Source organism: Lissotriton vulgaris, chromosome 5 (assembly GCF_964263255.1).
Source record: "Lissotriton vulgaris chromosome 5, aLisVul1.2, whole genome shotgun sequence".
NCBI lineage: Eukaryota > Metazoa > Chordata > Amphibia > Caudata > Salamandridae > Lissotriton > Lissotriton vulgaris.
In genome coordinates this window covers 246,565,551-246,589,033 of record NC_141693.1, presented here as the reverse complement: position 1 = coordinate 246,589,033, position 23,483 = coordinate 246,565,551, and the positions used below count along the sequence as shown (strand labels likewise).

General features: G+C 44.0%; 1 protein-coding gene across 1 annotated transcript in view; it reads right to left on the bottom strand.

Annotated features, from left to right (window-relative positions):
• Positions 1-13,164, bottom strand: part of LOC147710601 (prostaglandin G/H synthase 1-like) — a 570,882-nt gene extending 557,718 nt beyond the window's left edge. Inside the window, exons 1-3 of the mRNA XM_086921277.1 lie at positions 12,978-13,164; positions 12,805-12,879; positions 12,401-12,436 (exon numbers count right to left, since the gene is read on the bottom strand). Coding sequence (XP_086777403.1) covers positions 12,401-12,436; positions 12,805-12,879; positions 12,978-12,984 — 118 coding nt within the window. The 5' untranslated portion in view covers positions 12,985-13,164. The remainder of the gene's footprint in view (positions 1-12,400; positions 12,437-12,804; positions 12,880-12,977) is intronic.
• Positions 13,165-23,483: the final 10,319 nt, after the last annotated feature.

The window sequence follows — 23,483 nt, the reverse complement described above, 5'->3', positions numbered from 1 at the left end:
TGACACCGAAGTTCTTTACTTTATTCACTAGATTTGGTAAAGAGCCCATCTCAAAAGGCCACAATGCAGGGGATCAGAATTTTGTGTGGCTGCCAAAAAGAAGAACTTTGGTCTTACCAGAGTTTAATTTCAGACAGTTCGCTGCCATCCAATCCCCGACTTGACGAAGACAGGTGTGGAACTGTGCTGGAGTGTCTGATGGTGAGCCTGTCACTGAAACCACAATCTGAGCATCATCGGTATAAGAGATAGCCAGGAAACCCAGTGATCGAATCAACCTTGCCAATGGAGCAACATAAATATTCAAAAGAGTGGGGCTCAGCGAAGAGTCCTGGGGTACTCCATAGGGCAATGTGAAATTAGGTTACTTAAAATCTGACAGCACCACAAACTGTTCCCGATATGACAGAAAAGACCTGAGCAAGGCAAAAGCGTTCCCCTTAATGCCAATCCTATCTAGAACTTTCAGTAACCTTTGATGATTCACAGTATCAAAAGCGGCCGAGAGGTCAAGCAGCACAAGTGCTAGACTACCTCCAGCATCCACTGTCTGCCTGATCAACTCGGACGCTGAAATCAATGCCAACTCAGTACTATGATGCTTTCTAAAAACAAACTGAATGGTATCCAGAAAATAATATTTTTCTATGTAGTCCGATAAAACACCAGTCATGGATTTTTCAACCATTTTTGCAGTTAACGGGAGTCTTGAGATAGGGCGGTAAGGCGGTAATTACTAGGATCTGCCCCATCAAGGTTTGCCTTCTTTAAGAGGGGAAGAAACAATGCCAGTTTCCAATTAGTGGAAAAGATACCAGAGATAAACATTTTATTAAAAATAGATACCAGATGAAACGGAAATACTTCTGGTAATAGATGGAAAATTTTGGGCGGGCATTGTTCCAGTGGAGAGCCAAGTTTGGTACATAGCCAAAGATTAGTGACCTCATCCACAGTCAATGGAGGGAAAACAGATCATTCTGTAGGGTCACCAATATCTAAGGTAGCTGGTGGCATTTCCCTTTCCTCCCTAGGATTTGTTACGGTCTCCAGTTGGGAGAAGCCACTACAGACTGCACTAACTTTGTCTTGTAAAAACGTGGCTAGTGAGTAGCAAAAAGTCTGATTCATTGGTGAGTCTATCATCTTTGGACATTTGGCTAGTTTTTTCACGGTGGAAAAAAGTTCCTTAGTAGAGTTTTTTGCTGTGGTTATCGCAATGGTAAAATAGGCAGTTTTCTCCTCTTGTACAGATTTTTTATAGTCTAGCAGAGCTTGTTTATAAGCAGTTCTGTCGTTGATTTCCTCACTAACTCTCCATTGCCCTTCGAGGTGACAACATTTTTGTTTTAAAATTCTAAGATGTTCGGAGTACCAGGGTTCCATATGTCTTAACCTACGATTAACCATAGATTTGACTGGTAACACCCGATCAATTGCACTCTTAAGCCATTTATCAAATGTGGCAGCAGCCTCATTTGGGTCCTCTGTAAGGTAGGGTGGGTTCTGAGACAGGGATCTTTCGAAAGTATCAATAACAATCTTATTTTAAGGCCAAACCCTTCTCGGCTGATTGCGCATTTTGGAGGGAAAGATAAAATATAACAGTTCTATGATCTAACCAAATGAGAGGCAGCGATGGAAGACATTCTAGAGATTTGTTGTTTGAGAACAACCCATCCAACAAATGTCCCCCAGAGGGTGTGCTGCCAATCACCTTCTGAGTGAGGCCTAGGCTGTTTGTAATATCCAAGAAATACACTGCATCTTTGTCTGCTGGGTCTTCAAGGTGAAGATTAAAATCACCTAAAAGTGTAAAATCCGATGACTGGGATATTACATCCAAGGATTTAGCAATAGTATTCAGAAAATCAGCCCGAGGACCGGGCGGCTGATACAAAAGAATGCCATTAAAAGTGTAATGGTTGTCTATTCGGATTTTGAATAAGAGAGGTTCCAGAAATGATTTGTTATTTTGGGTACCAAATGTCCATTTCCACACACTTCTAAATATTACAGCCAGTCCCCCATCCCCTTTTTTAGTTACATCAAAGGTTATAGAATACATGGCCTTCATTCAATCCAAATTGGGTAGAGAAGTTACAAAAGTTATTTTTAGCTTCCCAGTATTTATGGACCTGGTAGTAAAGGCTAATGATGGGCTAAACACCCTCGGCTTAAAGAATTGTTCTGATAGCTAAGATAGAGCCGTCCTGTAAAGAACCACCCCTTCTGGGAAATCATGCTGGCTTAAACCAGAAACAAGTATATTTCTTAATTGGTGGGAAGGTAACCCCACCCGCTGCCGAATGGTGGGGTATAATCAAGGTACTTTAGTATAAAATATCTTTTATTGAGCATGTCAACACAATATGGGTACAGTACAGCTGTAAGAGGTCGCCAAGCAGTCTGACGATTGACAGGCAAGCCAGTGTAGGGAGAGGGCGTTCAATACGGTTCAGTACTTACAGGTTCACGGTTATACACAGCAAGCCGCCTACAACCCAGCTTGGGCCGGCAGCGTTTAAAACATAGCAACGCTAGGTCATGACCAACCTTCGCTACTGGCTCCGGCATGGAAGTGGGCCTAAAATTCAAAACAGTGTCATGCGACCTGCCGTCATCCCATCTGCTGACCCGCCCTTTCCCATCGCCAGTGTGTTTCTTAGTCCGCCTAGAGGTGCAACGTACCTCTGTCTTCTGACACACTCAGTGAACAGAAAACCCACCCTCCTTCCAACAGTCCCAACCCCACCTAATGCCTAACAAACCACCTCCCCCCACCCCCCAACCCCTTCTCTCCAACTCCCCCACCATCCTCCCTATTCCCTCCCCGTATGGTCCATGGTCTCCCTCTTCCTCATATCCTGGCGGCCCCCACCACCCTAACGGGCGGGCCTGTCTTCTTTCCTCTCCAAATCAGTATCTGTCAGCCTCAGCAATCTAAGATACCTCGGGCGAGTCACCTCCACAAACTCAGATGACAGGAGGGCTAGAAATGGCTTCCATAGCTCAGCATACCTGGCCCCTTCTCCTGCTTTGTACAGGGAGAGCCTTTCCATGCCCAGGACCATCCACAGGCGGTGGAGCCAACCCTGATGCGTAGGAATTTGCGCAGATCGCCAGTGCGCCAGGATGTTCTGTATCGCTGACCCCAGTGCGATGGCTATCAAGCGTCCCCTTCGCAATCTTAATGGATAGGTCAATGCATTGGGCAGCCCTAGAATGACATATGAAGGGAAGCGTGGAATTTCCGTGTCAAAATGGGTGTCCACCTCGTTTAAGACCTGGTGCCAATATTCCTGTAGGAATCTGCACTCCCAAAGTATGTGTGTTAATGTGCCCATTTGTCCACAACCCCGCCAACATAGGGGATCCCTGCTACTGTCCATTTCATACAGGCGCTCCGGGGTATAGTACCAATAGGTCGCCACCTTCGTAAGAGTGTCCGTAAGCCCCATATGGTAAGCTGAGACCCGCCAAACAACCACCTGGTACACACAGCAAAACAGGATTCCAAATGATTGGAAAGAACGTGGAGAACCAGCAAGAACACCGCACACCTTCAACTCAGAACCACAAAAAAAAAAGCCCTCACTCGGCGCATCGAAGCCAGCTCAAAACGGAGAAAAGAACTCTTCACCATCGTCAAAGAATTCTCCTGCTTCTGGTCACAGAGAATGTGATCCTCCCACTCAACAGCTCTGCAACAAACTCACCAACCACTTCCACAACAAGATTGCAGCCATCTGCAAAAACTTCAACCCCCAGTCAGCCACTTCCCACAATCCCACATCCAACTCAGACAGTAACTAACAACTCTCAACTCATGATATCCAGCACTACTGCCCTGGTGATATCCATCCACTCAGGAGCACCTAATGACCCCTGCCTGCACAGAATCTTCAATCACAGAAACAGTGAAATCAGTCCCCTGCTCACCACCATACTGAACACCTCGATCAGCACCTGCACCTTCCCAGAAGCATGGAAGCTCACAGAGATCAGGCCCCTCCTCAAGAAGTTGTCAGAAGACCCCACCAATCTCCAGAACTACCATCCAATTTCCCTCCTTTCCTACCCAGCCAAAGTCCTGGAGAAAGCCATCAACACACAACTGACCAGCCACCTGGAAGACACAACCTACTTGACACTTCCCAGTCTGGTATCATAGCTAATCACAACACAGAGACAACCCTGATCGTGGCCACAGATGACATACGAGCACTATTCGACAGGGGAGAGACGACAACCGCCCTTATTCTCCTAGACCTCTCAGCAGCCTTCGACATAATCTCCCACCACACCCTCATCCAAGGACTCTGCCAGGTCGGAATCACAGGAAAAGTACTCAAGTGGATAGAGTCATTACTCACAGGACGCACCCAGATAGTTTGCAACCCCCGTTCACCTCACCCCAAACACATCATCTGCAGTGTACCACATGGCTCTTCCCTGAGCCCCACCCTCTTCAACATTTACATGACACCCCTCGCGGACATCCTAAGACCACATCAACATCATCTCCTACGACGACACCCAGCTCATCCTCTCATTATAAGTGAATCCCACTCAGACAAAAGACAACTTCCACAAATGCATGCAGAACGTCTCAACATGGATAAGAGACAACTGTCTCAAAGTAAACACCGACAAGACTGACGTTCTGCTCTTCGGCAGAGACAACACCCTTTGGAACAACTACTGGTGGCCCTTGGAGCTAGGACCCACACACCTACCCAAAGACTACGCAAGCAACCTAGGCTTCATACCGGACAACAAACTCACTATAAATGCCAGATAAACAGTCGCCTCAGCCTTCTTCCACCTGATCTGCCTACTCCGTAGGATTTCCAGATGGCTCCCTAGAAACACAAGGTAACCAGTTACACAAGCCCTCATCACTAGCCAACTTGACTACGGCAACACACTTTATGCAGGCACCTCTACCAAACTCATGCAAAGACTCCAATCCATTCAGAACACAGGCCAGTCTCATCCTTGACCTCCACAAAAGGTCACACATCCCCACTCATTTGAAGGACCTCCATTGGCTCCCCGTACAGAGGAGATGACAGTTCAAACTCCTCGTGTATGCCTAAAAGGTACTCAACATCGGACCCCACTACATAAACAACTGTGACTGATCACCAACCCATGAGAAACCCCTGCTCTGCACACCTCGTCCTCGCAGACACACCACAAATTCACAGTACCTGCACCGGACGACGCTCCTTCTATCTCGCCACCAAATTCTGGAACTGCCTCCCCCTACGCACCACCCTGTCGCAGACCACCTTCGGGAAGGAGCTCAAGATATAGCTCTTCGACCAACACACCTCACCAGCGCCTAGGGTGACAAGACGTCCCGAATTTCCCCAGATAGTTCTGGTTTTCAGGGGGCTGTACCGGCATCTCAACGATTTTGTTAATTTTAAACAAAGGTTACGCTTTTTGGAAGAAACAACAGGCCATCAGGCAAACAGAATTGAATAATATGCTCTCCTCTCCACAAGAGCCACTAAAGCCTGAAATAATTTAAGTTTTGTATCCGTTTCCCCATGCAGTAGGGAGGAGCCTGCTCCCATCTGAGAGACAAAGTAGGGAGGAGTGGGCAGGGGGCACAGGTCCTGCCATTTCTAATGTTATGTGAACATAGTCTTGTAAATATGAGGAGGATATCTATGCACTTGTAAATGTGTGTGTTTGTATGCACACATTTACATGATTTAGAATCCCTAGCTATAGATAGATAGATAGATAGATAGGAGCTATTCATTCACAAGGATACGCAAAAAAAAGGACAGATGAGATACAGAAGTAAGGCTAAAAGCTTTAGTCCTGTAATACTACTATTATGTCTGACCCGTTGTAGTATGCTTATGATGTAGCTTCCTGTGTCTTTAACTTGTACAATCCTATTAGAGTCTTTCCATCGTCTATTTCCTTTCATTCTGTTCGTCCATGACAGTTGCTTTTGGTGTGCCCTTGCGCTAGCAACCTCCGTTGTGGGCTCCCTTTCTCCTGTACTTAAATGGCAATAAACCCTTTTACTCCTATGCCGGATCCTGAGACTTATTTGGCATTAACCCTTGCTACATTTGGTACCAGGAGTGGGGTAGGAACATGTTATTTTCCATGTTGAATTCTCTTCTGGAGCAACATTTCTGACTTTACTCATCTTTGGAGCCCACAGGCGTACCTGTCTCGACCACCTAGGATTTCTACTCATATTCCTGAAGGTGGGTCAGACGATATATTTTTTTTGATTTGGCTACTGCTCAAGGTGTCATACAACCATCACCCTTCTTACAAAATCCTGGTAAACCAGACTTAAAATGGTCTGAGTGGTTGAAAGATTTTGAGAACTATGTAATCGCAATTGATGCTGATGATTATTCTTCCACTAGGAAATTAGCTTTATTAATCAATCATCTTGGAGCTGCTGGTCGCAGAGTTTTTGAAAATTTTCCCCATTTTCTTCCACCTGTCTCAGAAGATGCAAGCTGGAATGTATATTTAGAAGCAAAATTACGCATGGGGAAACAATATACTGACTCAACAAGTGTTCTGCTAGAAAGATTTCATTTCGCAATGTGCAAACAGTCGTCAGAAGAATCGGTTGAAGACTATATTGCAAATGTATGAGTTCTAGTTGAAAAATGTGACTTTGGTGCTAGTGTTGATACATATATAAGAGATCAATTTGTGTTTCATTGCCATTCTAAAAAAATTCAAGAACGTTTACTTACCTCCATCAATCCTACTTCAGTAGAAACAATTGACATAGCCAAAAGTATCGAAAGGTCAATTGTTACGTCCAAAGTTCTAGCCAGCAACCAACATACTGGGTTTCCTGCCCAGACAAATTATCAAACCAGTTCCTCTGACACTTCTTAAAATATCAATTTTGTATCTGAAAGTAATACTGTGTGTGCTATTAATCCTAAACAAGGATCAGATAGAAGATTTCATAAAAACCAACAAACAAAAGCTCAGCTCATTTGTTTCCGTTGTGGCTCTAGAAACCACATAGGTAACAACCCCAAGTGCCCTGCTTTAGGGAAAAGATGTACTAAATATCAGAAATGTGGGCATTTTCAGAGCGTTTGTAATAAAAGAACCTATACTTCTGTTAATAGCAATTCTAGACCCAGAATAAGCAACATTTCAGTAGATTTGCCTGAAACACAAGATTGTACATCTCAGTTTGCAAATATGGTTTGTCCCTATTGATGTTCCTGAATTTACCAACAAACCTATCAAAGGTCCATTTGTTAATATCACTATTGATATTGTTATTCCTAGTATGGCTGATTCAGGTGCACCCGTTACCATTCTTGCTGATGTCACATTTTATGAATTATGGCCTTACAAATTTCCACTTATTGCTCCTGACATTAATCCGAAATCATTCGGGAACAAGATATTGACTTAATGCGATTCTTTTGGGACCTACTTACTTGCCTAGGCAGATCAATCAAAACCAAGATTTATGTGGCAATCAAATGGAGAAACATAGTTGGATGGAAGGATCTTGGCCTATTAGGCATCATTTTACGTCCCGGACAAGATCCTCCCATAGTGTTAGGTGAATTACCTCCAAATATACTAACTATCAGTGATGATATTCCGATCATTGACAAATTTGCAGCGGATTTTCCCAAAGTGTTTAAGAATTCGATCAGCAGTGTCAAGGATTTTGAACATAACATAATATTGAAGGATAATGCCACTCCTATTGTGCACAAAGTCAGTCCTCCCTATCAGGGTCAGAGAAGATCTTAAAACTCTTCTTTCTAATCTTCAAGCTGATGGTATTATTGCACCCATTGATGCCTCTGAGTGGGTTTCTCCAGTGGTTTTGCAGAAAAAAAAAGAATGGCGATTTAAGATTGTGTGTTGATTTAAGATCCCTCAACCAGAATATATTAGTGGACTGTCACCCGTTACCGCATATGCATGTAATGCTTGCCAACATTGGTAAGTCAAAATGTTTCTCTACCATCGACCTACATTCGGCTTATCCCCAAATTCAACTTTCACTCAATTCTTAACCACTTACAGCCTTTGTAACGCCATTTGGAGCATTTAAATATCTAAGATGGCCATTTTGTCTTGCATCGGCTGCAAGTGTTTATCAGAAGCTTATGGACAATCTTTTTGGAGAATTGAGTCAAGTGCAGGCATTTCACAATGACATTTTAGTGCACACAGAAACCAAAGAAGAACATCTATCTATCTATCCTCAATAAAGTATCTTCAATTTTACAAGATAAGGGCATGACTATAAAGGCCAACAAGTGAAAACTACTTGTTTGTGAAGTTGAATACTTGGGCCACTTAATCTCTAGTTATGGCATCAAGCCTAAATTTTGTAATATTAAAGCCATACGTAATGCACCTCCTCCCTCAGATAAAGATGCTTTGCGATCTTTTCTTGGTCTTTGCGAATATTACGCAAGATTTGTTCCTGGCTACGCCCAACTAATAAAACCGTTAAGATGTTTGCTTAAGAAGGGGATGCAAATTTGAGTGGTCTACCAATCTTCAAGAAATGTTTGAGAAAGTTAAACTACTAGTTATCAATGCTCCTGCTTTGCAACCTTTTGTCCCCAAAGCCAAACCTTTTATGTCGGTAGATGCCAGTCAAAAAGGGTAGGGAGCAGTTTTTGGACAATGGGTGGATGGTAAGGAAAGTACCATAGCTTTCGCTTCTTGTGCTTTAACCACAGCTGAATGTAGTTATAGTACAATTGAGCGGGAAGCACTCGCTATTGTTTGGACTGTCCAGAAATTTAAAACTTACATATGGGGTGTTTCTTGTGAAGTATATACAGACCATAAACCATTGGTGTCTTTATTATCTCTGAATGGTTTAGGCAAATCGTCTGCAAGATTGGTAAGATTACTTTCTAAGCTACAGGAATACAACCTAGTCATTAAATACATTCAAGGGGGGGGAAATGTACGTGCAGACTGCCTTTCCCGGTTACCACTTCCTGATAATGGTGAGGGTGAGGACAGTTCTCACACTGATTGTGTTGTTGGTTTAATTGATGCTGTTGCTTTGTGTTCCAATAGCATATCCAGAGTTGAATGGGCATCTGCAATGGCAGATGATGAAAATCTCAAAAAGGTAGACATTTTTAACAGAACCAAATGGCCTAATACTAAAAACCTTAATGACGAATTGAGATCCTTTGCACAAGTTAGCAACAAAATCTCATTTGAGAATGGAATTTGTGTCAGAGATGGGTTATTTGTTCCTCCTACTTCACTAAGAAACAAAATCGTTGCTAAAGCTCATGAAGGTCAATTGGGCAATTCCGCTACTTTCAAAAAATTTAAAACGATCTATTGGTGGCCAAACATAGACAAACATGTAAAAAAACGTATGGACAACTGTCCCACATGTATTGTTTCAGATAAGCACTGGAAAGTCAACAAAAAACCTTTATATCCTGTACCAATTCCTGATGTACCTTGGGATAAAATTGCTGTAGATTTTTCAGGCCCCTTTAAACTTCTACCTTTAGAAAAAAGATACTGTATTGTTGCCATGGATTACCATTCTAAATGGATTTACTATTCTTTTGTACAAACAACAAATTCTGCTACAGTCATTACTTTTCTTCAAAACATCTTCAAAATTGAAGGCACTCCCAATTACATTGTTACTGGCAATGCTCAACATTTTATTTCTAATCAAATGGTTCGTTTCTTTCAATCTAATGAAATACAACATCAAGGTTGCATTATATAACCCATCTTCAAATAGCCTTGTTGAGAGGGCTAATCGCTTTATTAAGGAAGGAGTTCAAACCGCTCTTTCATCCAATGTGGACGTTGCTGAATTCTTGCAAAACAAAATTTGCGCATATCTTAATACTCCTTACTCAACTACTAATATCACACCTTTCAAAGCCCTTAGAGGAAGAGAAGCTAAATCCAAACTTTTGCCCAAATGGTTCAGCAAATTTTCTGTTGCTCAAAGTATAGAAAAAGAAAGAAGTACCGCAACAGATTTGCGAGTCACTAAGGATTTTGTTGCCAATAAACAATCTCTTTAAAAAAAAATTTGGATGGCAAAACTAAATGTAGTGATTTTGATTTTAATGTCAATGATTGGGTTCTCATCAAGAAACCTTTTAAAGTAAGTAATGGTCAATCCAGGTTCACCCTACCTGTTCGTATCATTAAGGTCACCAAATCTTCATTTTTACTTGACAACAGAGGTTGGTGGAGTAAGAAGAATGTAGTGAAAATTTCTAAAATCTCAAGTTGGAATTTTTAACAAAACATACTCTAATAGAGAATTTGAAAACAATTCTGATTTTACTTTATGCCCTGGGTTCGATTTAAAAAATGTTAAAGCTGACAATTTATTTTCATCTACAAGTCCTTCTCAATCTGTCTCAAGTGATGTTCCACTAAATTCAAATGTTTCTGATGATAACGTTGTCGTTGACAACCATCGTGATCACAGATTACCCATCAAATGTAAAGATTATGTTGTATATTAATGTTGTGTTTATGGGGGGGGGTATGTAGCATGCTTATGATGTAGCTTACTGTGTCTTTAACTTGTACATTCCTATTAGAATGCTTCCATTATTCTATTCCCTTTCATTCTGTACCTCCATGACAGTTGCTGTTGGTGTACCCTTGCTCGAGCAACCTCCGTCGTGGGCTCCCTTTCTCCTGTACTTAAATGGCAATAAACCCTTTTACTCCTATGCCGGATCCTGAGACTTATTTGGCATTACCCCTTGCTACACCCGTCCCGGATTTTGCTACTCAAAATCTGGCCACCCTGCCAGAACCTGGATGAATGACCCTGGGTGATTAGCAGCGCTTCATAAATCCGGATTGATTAATGACTAAAGCCCAAGGCCAATAAGTATCGGTGTGATGAGACACTCAGGGGCCCCTCAACATTCTGCGGGGAGGGGGGGGGGGCATGATTTAGCATTACACAACTGCTTGGAATACAGGGGCACGCTTGAAATGCACAAAAGTCAGTGAACTATAAAAACGCATTCATCACTTGGGGGTCAGAGCCCGGCCAGCTACTGAGGACTGTTCAACGGCATGAAACATGGTTTAGCCTTGAAAGAGAGGCTGACTACTGCCAGGTGAGAGATGTGCTTTTTCAGGTAACTTGACACTGCCGACAAGCTCGGGCTTACACCGTGCCCAGCCGCAGCCAGCCCTCCGAAAATATCAAAACGGAGGAAATGCAGAAAACGCGCAAACGCATTGGGTCTTTCACGGGAACTTTGTCGATTTCCAGCCTCCAGTCGAATGCAGCTCTCTTGTGCCCGGGCTCTCTTCTACAGGTGTTTGAAAGGGGCCGTGTAAGGGGTGCGAAACAGGCGTCTTTGCCAAAAGGGTGAGAAATTCTCGCTCTCAAAAACAGTCGAAAGGGTGCTAGCTCGGCCTGGAGGCGGGAATGCCCGGGTAGGAGCACAGCAGTCGGGAAGGGTTTGGTTCTCTTCAGTTTGGTATCATCGGGTTCGCGCATTACACATGCCACGAATTCCACGCGAGACTGGGAGTCAGAGAGCACTCATGACACTCGCGGATCTTACATTTCAGATCCACGTGAGTACATACAGGTCTGTGAGAAGTTTTCGGGAAGACTACTACTGTGGGCATCTTGGTGCATCTCTGTGCACCTTGAGGCGCGGGTTACGAGGCGCGCAGGGAACCTTTCTCACCGGGTGGCAACTCGGACACCAGTATGCCCATTCTTAACCCAGCGATGGAAGCACTTAGCGCCCTGAGGCGCGCATCTCCCTCCATGGCGCCTACCCGGTCCCACAAAGCGCACACCTGCAGTTATGAGATCCGCACTTGGCGCAAGATTATGAAGTGCGCATTTAGCAGAGTAAACTGTACATTTAGCACCATGAGGCAGGCATGGAGGCGCTACAAAAAAACAGAGCGGTATGCTAAAATGATACTCTTATTCTGAAAAACATCCACCTGGAATCACAGCCCTTGGGCACTGTGAGGATGGGGTTCTTTGACCTGGACCGCGCCTCCTCACCCCCGCCCAGTACCACTAACTTCGGTTTATTCGCATACGCCGCGCGCTCACCAGCTGTCTTGTTAACACCCTTAACCTTTCAAATAAATGTGTTAATAAACCGTGTACTGCGAACAAATCCACGTTTTGATGGATATAGGTTTAAATAAACCCAAATTCTCCCATGTCTATAGTACAGAGCCTCGATTGTGGAACAATTGATACACATAGATACACACCCCCATTAAACTGCAAATCAGTATACGTGTGCGACAGGGATTTACACAAATACATTCCAATTCGTGTTAAAAGTTGTTATCTACGTTGCACTAGTTTTGCTTATTTCTGTAATAAAAATTGAACTACCTGGCTTTGCCTCCTGCGTCGTCGAATCTTTCTCGGCTGAAAAGTCGAGAAAAAATATATATCATATGCAGAACAAAAACAGCCTAACAATTTGGTGTATACCCTTTGGTGTGAATTGTTTCTACCACCCCTTGTTCCCCCATGCCATTACACAAATAATGCAAATAGATTTACCCATCTTTTTGGTGCATCAGTGGAAAATTTCTGCAAAACAGCCCGCCCATCATACTTTCTGTACAGCTGAGAGTGGATTGTTGCATTGCTTTATTTAATTGTGTAGCGCAGAGTTTCGCGGCAATCGTAGTTCCCTGAAGTACTTCTACGAGGCCTCCAACCACTAGTTTTAGCGCTATAATACACACCCCAATACGACAACAAGCAATGCATGTATGTTAGAACTGTACCTGCAGAGGGGCCTTTCTTCTCGCTGCTGCTCAGTGACAGACACAGAAGTACGGCGACCACAAGTACTGGATACCCTGAAACGGGAGCAACGAGACGTGTTAGAAGCAGAACGCGCGCCGCTCAGAGGAAGCTCGCAAGCGGTGGAGCAGGCGCGCGCTGGGACCCGACTCACCAGCCATGTTCTGAGTACGTCTCAGCTAGGCAGGTCTGCGCGCTGTGCGCTCTAGCTGCCTTTCAGCGGCTCCTTCTAAGTGTGCGGAGGAACAGGAGGGCGGCCCCCGCATACACACCCTCCCACTTTTCGCAAGAAGAGCCTCTGGGAGCAGCGCAGGTCTGGGCTGCTCCAGCACGCGGCTCTCCAGACGCCGGAACTGGACTTCCTTAAATACACAGCTGCACGCGGTAGCATGCTATGCTATCTCCAAGAGCCCTGGGCGGAAAGGCCTGGAGAGTTACACATCACGATAAGTCTAGAGTGTTAGGGAGAGGATGTAGCCATGTGGCTGGAGCTGTGAAACCGGGTTCGGCGTCGACCAAGTATCTTGTTATTCTGGACAAATCACTTAATCCACCGCGCCTACAAAAAATGAATGTGACCTTTAGTAATGTAACTGGTGCTCATTTAAAGCGCTTGTTCAGGTCGAGTTCGCGCTATATAAAATCATAAAAAAACAGACTAGTTAGGGCCAAGCACAAAAATATGAATGACGTAAACTCATGGATTTTTGGCAAATAAATTTAAAAGAGTTATTTTGACGCTCAGAAGGTGCAGCATTTCTTCTTCTGGAGAAGGCAAAGAAGGGGGTAAAAACAGGTGAGAACATTTCTTGAGTTGCATTGACCACTGATGATACTTTTGGTAGAAAAGTAGTGTCTGTAGGAACTGAGAGACAAATTAACAAGGACCTTGTTAAAATTATCGCAGTTTAGGCCCTAAAACTGCCATAATGGGCTTGCTAATATGCGTTATAGATTTCCAGTAGAAGCCCAGGTTAGATGTCCTGCACATCTTACCTGGGCTTCTATTGGAATTCTATAACGCATATTAGCAAGCCCATTATCGCCATTTTAGCGGCAGCTTCCTGCCGCTAAAACGGCTATAATTTTAACAAGGGCCTTGCTAATATGCCCCTTAGTCCCCTTGTCTGTCTTCCCGTTCCATTCCGTACCAGTGAGCAGATTGTCTGCCAGGAGCGGGTCCTCAATGTGGGTGTATACCATTTATAATGTATATGGTATAATGGTATACCATTTTATGTTACTGCTTCTCACACTGCGAGAAAGCAGAAGGGTTTGGTTGGGGGCGGGATGGTGAGCGGTCTTGCAGCAGGGGAGTTGTGGCTAGCCCAGTGTTGCTGGCCCTCACTGTTTGGTCGGCCCCACTCTGCCATTTTCTTCATGTAGGCTGCATGCAGCCTGCATGGAGAAAACCGCCTCCCCATAGGCGCCTGTGCGGTCGGCGTCCCAGCCAATCACAAGGCTGCCAGTGCAGCATAGTGATTGGCTTAGGGGAGGGAGGCTGCCTGCCTTAAAATTAAACCTTTCAATAGATGTACTAACACCTCAATATGATATAAACAATCAGTTTTTCAATATATTCATGAATTTATTCACAATACTTTTTCATTATTTATTTCATGTAATGTTTACACAATTCAACATCATTGTGCTTAAATTATACAACTCATAATCTTTTTCATATTATTGTACATAAATGAGAAAAACAATCAGTTTAGCGTTATCATTGGTTGTTCAAAACGTTGCCCAATGCATTTCGGAATGATCTAGAGTTCCTTCATCAGGGGCTCATCGGAAAATAACATAAGAAAGTTTTAAACAATGTCCAATTTGGCTCTTAAAACACTCGCAGTATCCTACAGTGATCCTTGAAAGAACTATTTATATGTGCCCTACCTCGTCATTTGATTAGAAAATGGAGCTGTGTCAATATCTGAAAGTCAAAAAAACTAGAGGTCAGACTATCATGTTTCATAATGGTGCACTCTGGTGCCTATTGTTTGTCCTGAATGAAAAATAAAGCTTACCCCGTTAGTGTACCAACAAAAGTTCCAATCTACAAAAAAATGTAAAACTATAGTATTAATACCTCCTAAGTAGTCTATACGATCAAAACCAGCTTTGCAAAAAATCATCTATGCTAACAACACAACCTTACCTCAATGATCACGCACTGTTTTATCTAAAGAAACGGAAAAGTATGAAAAGCCATGAGTCTCAAATGCGGATAAATGCCTACTAGTACATCAACTGATATTCTTAGTGGAGAAGTGTGGCTCAATGGTTAGAGCGGCAGACTCTGATGCAGAGGTCTAGCCCGGGCCAGGGTTCAATTCCTGCCTCGGCGGGTCTTGGGCTCAATTTCCGTGGACCTGATAATTCTCGCCTCGGTGCCTATTCTAATCATGGGTCGGGTCCCACTCTGCAACTCTGGGCAATAGCTTGCTTAATCTCCACAACGGCCCCAACAACGCTAGGATGCCTGGCTTCACCTTGGGGGTGCCCAGGAGTGGACACTTCACAGGGAAAAGCCAGGAAGGGTTCCACAGCGGTATGCGTACAAGTGCCTGAGATACCCCTTCGAGGGTCGATTCGGTGCGCTATACAAATACTACTACATTTACATTTAAGTGCTTATAAGCCCCGAAGGCACAAAACAAAACAAATACTCTCACGTACCGAAGAATTGTGGTTCCGATTCACTGGAAAAATCAATGACGTTCATTCCCCGCTCGCTGCCGCGCTATGAGTTTTAGATTGAAAACAGATGAAGGACTAGACCCGCGAGAGTGTCAGCGAACAATAATGGAAAAAGACTGTACCGTTCACCTGAGCGATGCGATAAAAAAAAACATATGCTCGGCCCCAATATATCATGGTGAAACCAAACAATATTGTTCTACACTGTAAAATGGTGCCAACCCTTCTTATTCTCACCGATGCTCATTATTTCACTATTAACATGGAAACCCAGTGTAATGATAAATGCGCACAACACTAAAAACGGACTACCAATAGTTGCTGGAAGTCTGTAACCTTACGCCATAAAACAGAAAAAACACTGAAACCTGCGCTGTGGGACCATCGTTCCGATCTCAACAAGAAAAATAACTATAATTGCCACTTACTAAGCAGACCCCAAACGAAAAATGCTAAGAACATGTGCAAAAATAACCCTACATGTTGCTCTGTGGTTATGTGATGTGACTATTGTTGAGATGATGTTAAGTTGAGGAGGTGCTAGTTGGGTAATAAAATCACTAAGGGGCTAAAATGTTAATGCTTAATAGAAAAGATTCTAGTTATTATACTAAATGAAACATGACATATCTATCCTGTCATTTAACCCTTTCGGAATTAAGGTCTCCAGAAATTTGATCCAATATACTTCTCTTTGTAAGAGTTTTTTATAATTATCCACCCCTGGTTGAAGTGGTACCTGTTCTATTATTTGAAATCGTAGTTGTGAGATTGAATGTTTCTCTTCAGTCCAATGGACCGCCAAAGGTGAAGTGGCGCTTTTTGTTCTGATCCGACTTTTGTGCTCAGTCATTCGTATGCGTATTTTCCTTTCCGTTTTGCCAACATATGCTTTACTGCATGGACATTTTATGCAGTATATTACATTTTGTCTGTTGCAATCTTCTGAGTGTCTTAGTAAAATTTGGTTTCCTGTAGTTGGATGCATCAATTTGTTGCCTAGTGTTACATTGTTGCAATTTGAGCAGTTGTGACATTTTAGAGTTCCTTTGTAATCCTTTTCAGTGATGATTTTCATTGGCTTGGACACAAGTTCTCGTATGTTTCTGCCTCTGGTATATGCGTGAGTAGGTAGTTCCTTAAAGATGTCGTTGAAGTCAGGTTCATTTGCTAATAAATCCCATCTATTATTGATTATTCTTTTTATAGCAGATGATTTAGTAGTGAACCTTGAAACAAATACTATCTTTTCCTTTGTAACTTTAGGTTGAGGTACCAATAATTCCATGCGATTTGTTTTGATTGCTCTGGCTTCACACTCTTCAAGTACCTGCTGAGGATAGCCTCTTTGTCTATGTCTTTGTATATACTTTTTTGTTTGTTCCTGACATGTGCTAGGATCTGAACAGATTCTTTTAATTCTGATTAGTTGTGAATATGGGAGATTTCGTATTAAACTCCTTGGATGAAAACTGGAGTATTCCAATGCTTTGTTACGATCTGTGGTTTATTGGTATATCTGAGTGTGAAAACCATTAACATCTTGTGTTTTGATGATAGTAACATCCAGGTATTCGATAGCTTTAATATCTATTTTATCCGTAAATTGAATACGTGGGTCAAATGTGTTTAGTTCCAGTATCATTGCTTCAAGAGATTCTCTTGTGTCTGACCAGATCAAGAAAATGTCGTCTATAAACCGACTATATAATTTGATTCTTGACCACCAGTTATTATTGGTCATCAGATGTTGATGTTCAAATGAGGACATGTAGGTATTCGCGTACGCGGGCGCCCCCGAAAAACCCATGGAGGTTCCTGTAAGTTGAGCATAATATTTGTCTTGCCAATTAAAATAGCTATTCTGTAAACAAAATTTTAATAATTGCAAGAGTAGAATTTTGTCTGCACTGAGATCCACCATTTGTAGTAGAGCCCATTCTGCTGCATCCAGTCCTGCTGCGTGTGGTATCGATGTGTAAAGGGCTGTCACGTCAATAGTACACAATAGCCATGTTGCCTGTATTTCATGTTTGATGTTCTCAAGCTTAGTTAGAAAGTCGGTATTATCTCTGATGTATGATGTCCACTGTTGTATACATTTTTGTAAGTAATGATCAATATACCTGCCCAGTGGGTCAAAAATGGACCCACATCCAGAGACTATGGGTCTGAAAGGTGGTCAATGAGATTATTGTGTATTTTTGGTATCATATATAATCTGGGCCGATGGGGGTTAGATACTGTCAGATACCTCTTAGTAGGTTTAACAATTCTTCCTAGATCCACTGACTCCTGTAACAGTTGCCCCAGCATTGTCACTAGTTGGACTGTAGGGTCATTCTTCAACAATAGATATGTATTGGTATCATTAACTTGTGCATTGACTTTTTGAATATATAAAATGGAATCCATTTTCTATATTCAAAAAGTCAATGTTACTAAGAGGTATCTGCCAGTATCTTTATTATTTCTTCTATGGACGCAGCTTGCATTAGCACCGCACTGCTTTTATTTTTATGTGTGCGGTGTCGCAGCTTGCTTCAGCTTGCTGCCTTTGTTGGTTGATTGACGGGCTTGCTTTAGCAGCCGCACTGCCTGTTCCTATTGTCTTACCGTTTTGCCCTGCTGTAGTGGACATTGTTTTTTGGTGGCGGTAGCATTGCAGAGTGGGTCTAGTCCCGTTTTGTCTCTGGCTTCCCTCCTCATGGGGGGCTACAGCCTTCTGGGCCGTTGTTTGCTTCTCCAGTCGCTCTCTGCTGGCCGTGAGACTGCTTTTCAGGCACGGGAGGTTGATGGTCCTCCTGCTGAGGTGCCTTGGCTTCAACCTATTGCTGATTTGGAAGAACCTGAGGATGATGAGTGCCGGAGTGGTCGTTTTTTTCAGGGAGCTGAGCTCCCTGAATTATTTGCCCATGTTTGGCAGCAATCTGGGGTTTTCGGCTCCTGTGGTGAATGAGTTGGAGGATGATTTTTTCACCCAGTACCACCACCTGACCCTGACTCATTTCCGCTCCATTCTCCTGTCCTCAAGGTTCAAACACATGAGTGGCGTGATGTTGACAAGATTGCCTTTCCTCGCTTTTTGGGAAGACGTTACAACTTGGAGGGAGATTTCAGTGTGTGAATGGTTAATTTAACGGCTCGTCTCTCTTCACGGCATGGGTCTTTCCACGAATGCCCTTCCTTCAAATCCAGTTGATAAGAAGGTTGAAGGGGCTGTTAAACGGTCTTAAGCAGCTTCCAATTTTTCAGTTAGTTTGACTTCCTATACAAATGATATTGTTCAGTCCATTTTGAAGGAGTTCCAGGCACTGGCTCTTCAACTGAGTGAGGGTGGGGATATCTCCTCCCTGTTGGCTCTAATGGAGCTCCAGGTTCGCTATTTTTCAGGCATCTCCTTTGCTAATTTGTGTGCGACTGCTGCTGCTTCTGGGGCTTCCATTGCTCCTGGTCGCCATATCTGGATGTTTACTTGGAAGGCTGAGTCCTCACAAAAATCGTTCCTTCTGAAGTTGCCTTTTGGGGGTGCTAAGGTGTTTGGCCCTTCAGCTGGGGGATATGGTCAAACAGTGGACTGAGAACAGGAAGCTGGTGGCTTCTGTTCACCCTCCTTCTTGGAGTTATTGCCGGACTTTTGCCTTTCCTTTTTCTTGAGATGCTCACCAGCCCTTTTGAGGCAGGGGTTGTGGCCGGAGGCCCCTGGAAGTAAAACGTCCTGCACTCCTGTTCCGAAGCAATAACTGTCTGCCTTTCCCAGTTGGAGGTCACCTTTGCTTCTTTTCTCACCACTGGCAGAGTCTTTCTGATCCATGGGCGGTTCCGACGGTGGCCACAGGTTACCGGATGGAGTTATCATCTCGGTTGGCTTAGGTTTTCAAGGAGACTCCTTTGCCACGGGATCCCAGGAGGAGGGTGGCCTTGCTGGAGGGTTTTCAGCTTCTCTTGGAGAAACAGCCTGTCACCCAGGTTCTGCCCAAGGAAAGGGGGCTGGGGGTACTATTCAATTATTTTTCTGGTTTCAAAGAAGGAGACCACCGACCTCTGCCCTATGTTGGATTTGAAAGGTGTGAATCTGCATATTCCACATTACAGTTTCAAGATGGTGACTTTGCATACGGTTCTTCAGCTGTTGCACTGGGGGTCCTTCCTCGCCTTCCTCGACATGATGAACGCTTACCTACATGTTCCAGTCCAGCTAGCAGTTTCTGTGGTGTGCCGTGGGCTCCTGGCACTTCCAGTTCCAGGTGCTTCCTTTCTGCCTTTCATCGACGCCAAGGGTTTTTATGAAGCTGTTGGGCATCTTCCATTCCTGTGGTATTCATGTATATCCTTACCTTGACAATTGGCTGATTGTTTCTCCTTCTTTCGCTCAGACTATGGAGGATGTTCATCAGGTCTGTCATCTGTTGAGTGCCTTTGGTTTCCTAATCAATCACGGAAGTCCTCCCTTCAGCCCTCCCAGTCTCTGAAGTTCCTGGGGCCCTTTTCCGGATAGATCTGATAATGGTGTTCCTGTATCCGGAATGTCAATTGACTCTGTTCCAACATCTATTCTGGGTGCTCTCCCATTCTCAGGTGTTGACCGGGCTCTGGCTGCGGAGTCAGGGGGAGATGGCCCATACTCTGCATATCCTCTCCGGTTCCCGCCTCCATTTGTATTCCTTTTTGCATCACATTCCACACCTCTGGGATCCTGCTTCACAGGACTATGAGGGAAACATCCTTTACAACGCAACTTTTACCACGCAGTGACTTTACCACGCAACTTTTACAACGCAAACCATTACAACGCATTGCGCTGTGAGGCGCTCTAGGATAGGGAATACGTTTAATTTACTATCCAACACCTTCCCTAGTGTCCACGGGGACTGGAGTTGGAATAGTAAATTAAACTATTCACTATCCAGCTCCCCAAAGCGCTATGCGTTGTAAAGGTTTTCGTTGTAAAAACCGCGTTGTAAAGGCATGCGTGGTAAAAGCATGTGTTGTAATGTCATACATCCGACTATGAGGCTCTCATTCCGGTGTCTCAGGACTCCACCCAGTGGTGGCTGTCCCCTCTCAATCTCTCCAGGGGGTTGAAACTTCTTCCTCCTCTTTCCTCAGTGGTCCTGTCCATTGACGCTAGTGCCCAGGGGTGGGGGCAGTTCTGGGGGAATCCAAGACCCAGGGCCGATGGTCCGAGTCCTGTTCTAGAATTGGCTGGAGTTGATGGTGGTTTGGAAGGCCCTTCTTTGGTTTGCTCCCCTTCTTCGGTCCCGGGCTGTCTGTGTTCAGACAGACAATCAGGTGGTTCATGCCTACGTCAACCGGCAAGGGAGGATGCACTGGTCTCTGTTTTTCCTTTCCCGGAAGATCGGTCTGTGGGCCGTGTGGAATCTCCTTTCTCTCTCTGCAGTTAATCTTCCAGAAAGGGAGAATGGGCCTGCGGATTCTTTGAGCATGGTGTTTCCCTCATCCATAGCTATATGTCTGTCTCTTCTTCTTTTTTGGCAGATCGTCTCCATGTTCGGCCTTCCATGGCTGGATCGCTTTGCCTCGGAGGGAAACGGCTCTTCTTCCTCAGTTCTGCAGCCTGATTGCTGGGTGATTATTGCCTTCTCCATCCCATGGTCCCAGGGGCTCCTGTTCACCTTCCCTCCTTTTCCCTTGATACCTCAGGTAGGTCCAGTAGGATCAGGCAGTGCTGCTTCTGATGGTCCCAGAATTCTCTTGGAGGCCCTGGTTACCCGTCCTTCAGTGTTTGGCAGTGTAGGAAAGTAAGATCTGCTTCTTATGGTTACCCCCACCTTTTTGCTTGATGTTACACTGTTTTGGCTAGTCTGACTGGAATTCTGCTAGCCAGGACCCCAGTCTATCTGCTTTCTCCTTAAAATGTTATGCCTCATACTTTGGTACACTTCAGATTAGATACTGGGGTACCCTTTTAAGTCCCTAGTAAGTCCCTAGTATTTGGTACCCATCAGCCCAGATGCTTTCCATGGGCTGAAGCATGTATTATGCCACCCACGAGAGGTCATGCAAAATAGAACTACAGGTGTGCCATTGCAGCCTGTATAAGCTGGTGCTTGCACCACTTACTTTAGATATAGGTTCACTATATCTATAGGTCACTAACTTTAAAACTTATAAGTCACCCCTATAGCAGGCCTTAACAATCCTGGAGGCAGGGTGCTGAGTTTTATGTGAGAGGGTGACCCTGCATGAGCAGGGCCCCTCTGCAGCCTTCGGAGACCATTCTCCCGGATTGTCTGTGACTCAGCCAGACATATAGGTAGAGGTGCATTATAACCTCGCAGTAAATGCTATCTCGAAAACGGTTGAAATAAAAATGTCATGTTTGGTATCAAACACCTTGGAATCATACCTCCACACCAATAACCGGTGTGGGAGGTATGATTCCACCTTTCTGAAGCAAGCTTGGTGGGGTCACAGATCTTTCCGGTGCCAGCCTCCTCGACCTCGTCAGCACAAAATGAATGCTGCCACCAGAGACAAATTTTCGCCTAGATGCACAAGTATAACTACTGTGTGGCTCTCCTTTCATTTAGTTAATACTAAAGGTGATATTCTGGTAAAACAAGCTGCTTTACATTCCTTCAAGATTTAGCCTGAAGGCTGCTCTCCACAGATTCCACTAGGATAGCTTTCTAAAGGTTCTTATTGACCTCATACATTACAAGAGTCGTTTGGACTGGTGTAAGGTGCCCACTTTTATAAGTGTATGCGGAGCCCCGCAAGAACATCCCCTGGTGGAGCACACCAATTGAGATCACACAAGGTGCTTCTGTTTTAAGCAGTGAGGCTTTATTGCTTCATTTATATGGAGATTTTTTGGTATGCACGGCTTCGATATTTAACAGCATATCGAGAATATTATAATCCATTTACATGTGAACATTATGCTCCAATGCATTTCGGGCGAAGGCGCCCTTGGTCACGGAGAGCTAAAGGAGGAAGCAGAAAAACAAGGTGGTGAGGGAAAGGGAAAAGTGAAAGGAGTCTAATGGAGTGCTCATAGGTGTGGGACCGCTAGGTTAAGAGTGCGCAATAGGAGTGCAAGGTATGGGAGTGGTAGGGAAATTACTGCCGGTGAAATGCGTAGACAGTAAGTCTCTAGGTATTCAAGAAAGAATAGATAACAGAAGCGTGCTCTATAGTGTGGGGCTTTTAAGCTGAGTGCGCGTCGCTAAGGTGCAGGGTAGGGAGATGGTGAAAGTTTTACCGCCGGTGAGAGTGAAGTCTTTGAGCATGCACTAATATACTTCTTACTTCACTGTAAAGCGTGATGTCCTCGGGTATACTCCTGCGGTCATCTGTTTGCCGTCAAAGCCGCGTGTAAAACAGTCGGCTAAATGGCTTAAGTTAACAAAGATGACGGACTCACGTCCGTGTGTGCGGGGGCCATCTTGAAGTGGAGTGATCCACTATAGACATTACGTGGTGAATACATGCGTATGTGCACAGGTAGGGTAGAAAGGATGCGGGTAAGATATACATGTAGTGAGGAATATAAGAAAGGTGGATAGCATTAAAACAGTATATTCACGTGAATGAAGAATAAGAAAATAAACGTAGTGAAATAGATGAAATAAATAAAAGTTGGGATGAGTAGAAGGCGAGGGTACAGAAGCTGGGGGGACACGAACATAAGGAGGATAAATGATAGATGTACATAGAGTAAGGGAGATAGATGGCATTGAATTAGTTTGTTAACGTAAATAAAAGTGAAAGACTGAATGTAGACAAAGTGAACAAAGGTTAAGGTAGGGAGAGCACAGCAATAAAGAGAATGGAGAAGCAGCAACATTACTCTGGTATATTATAGGTAACAGCTAAACTCTGTACGATCATTGAGCCCATAGGGCTTAAGAGTCTGTAGAAGATAAATCCACTCGAGTTCTCTCTTCAACAATAATTTAGTGTTGTCTATGCCTTCTTTTTTGGATACGATCTC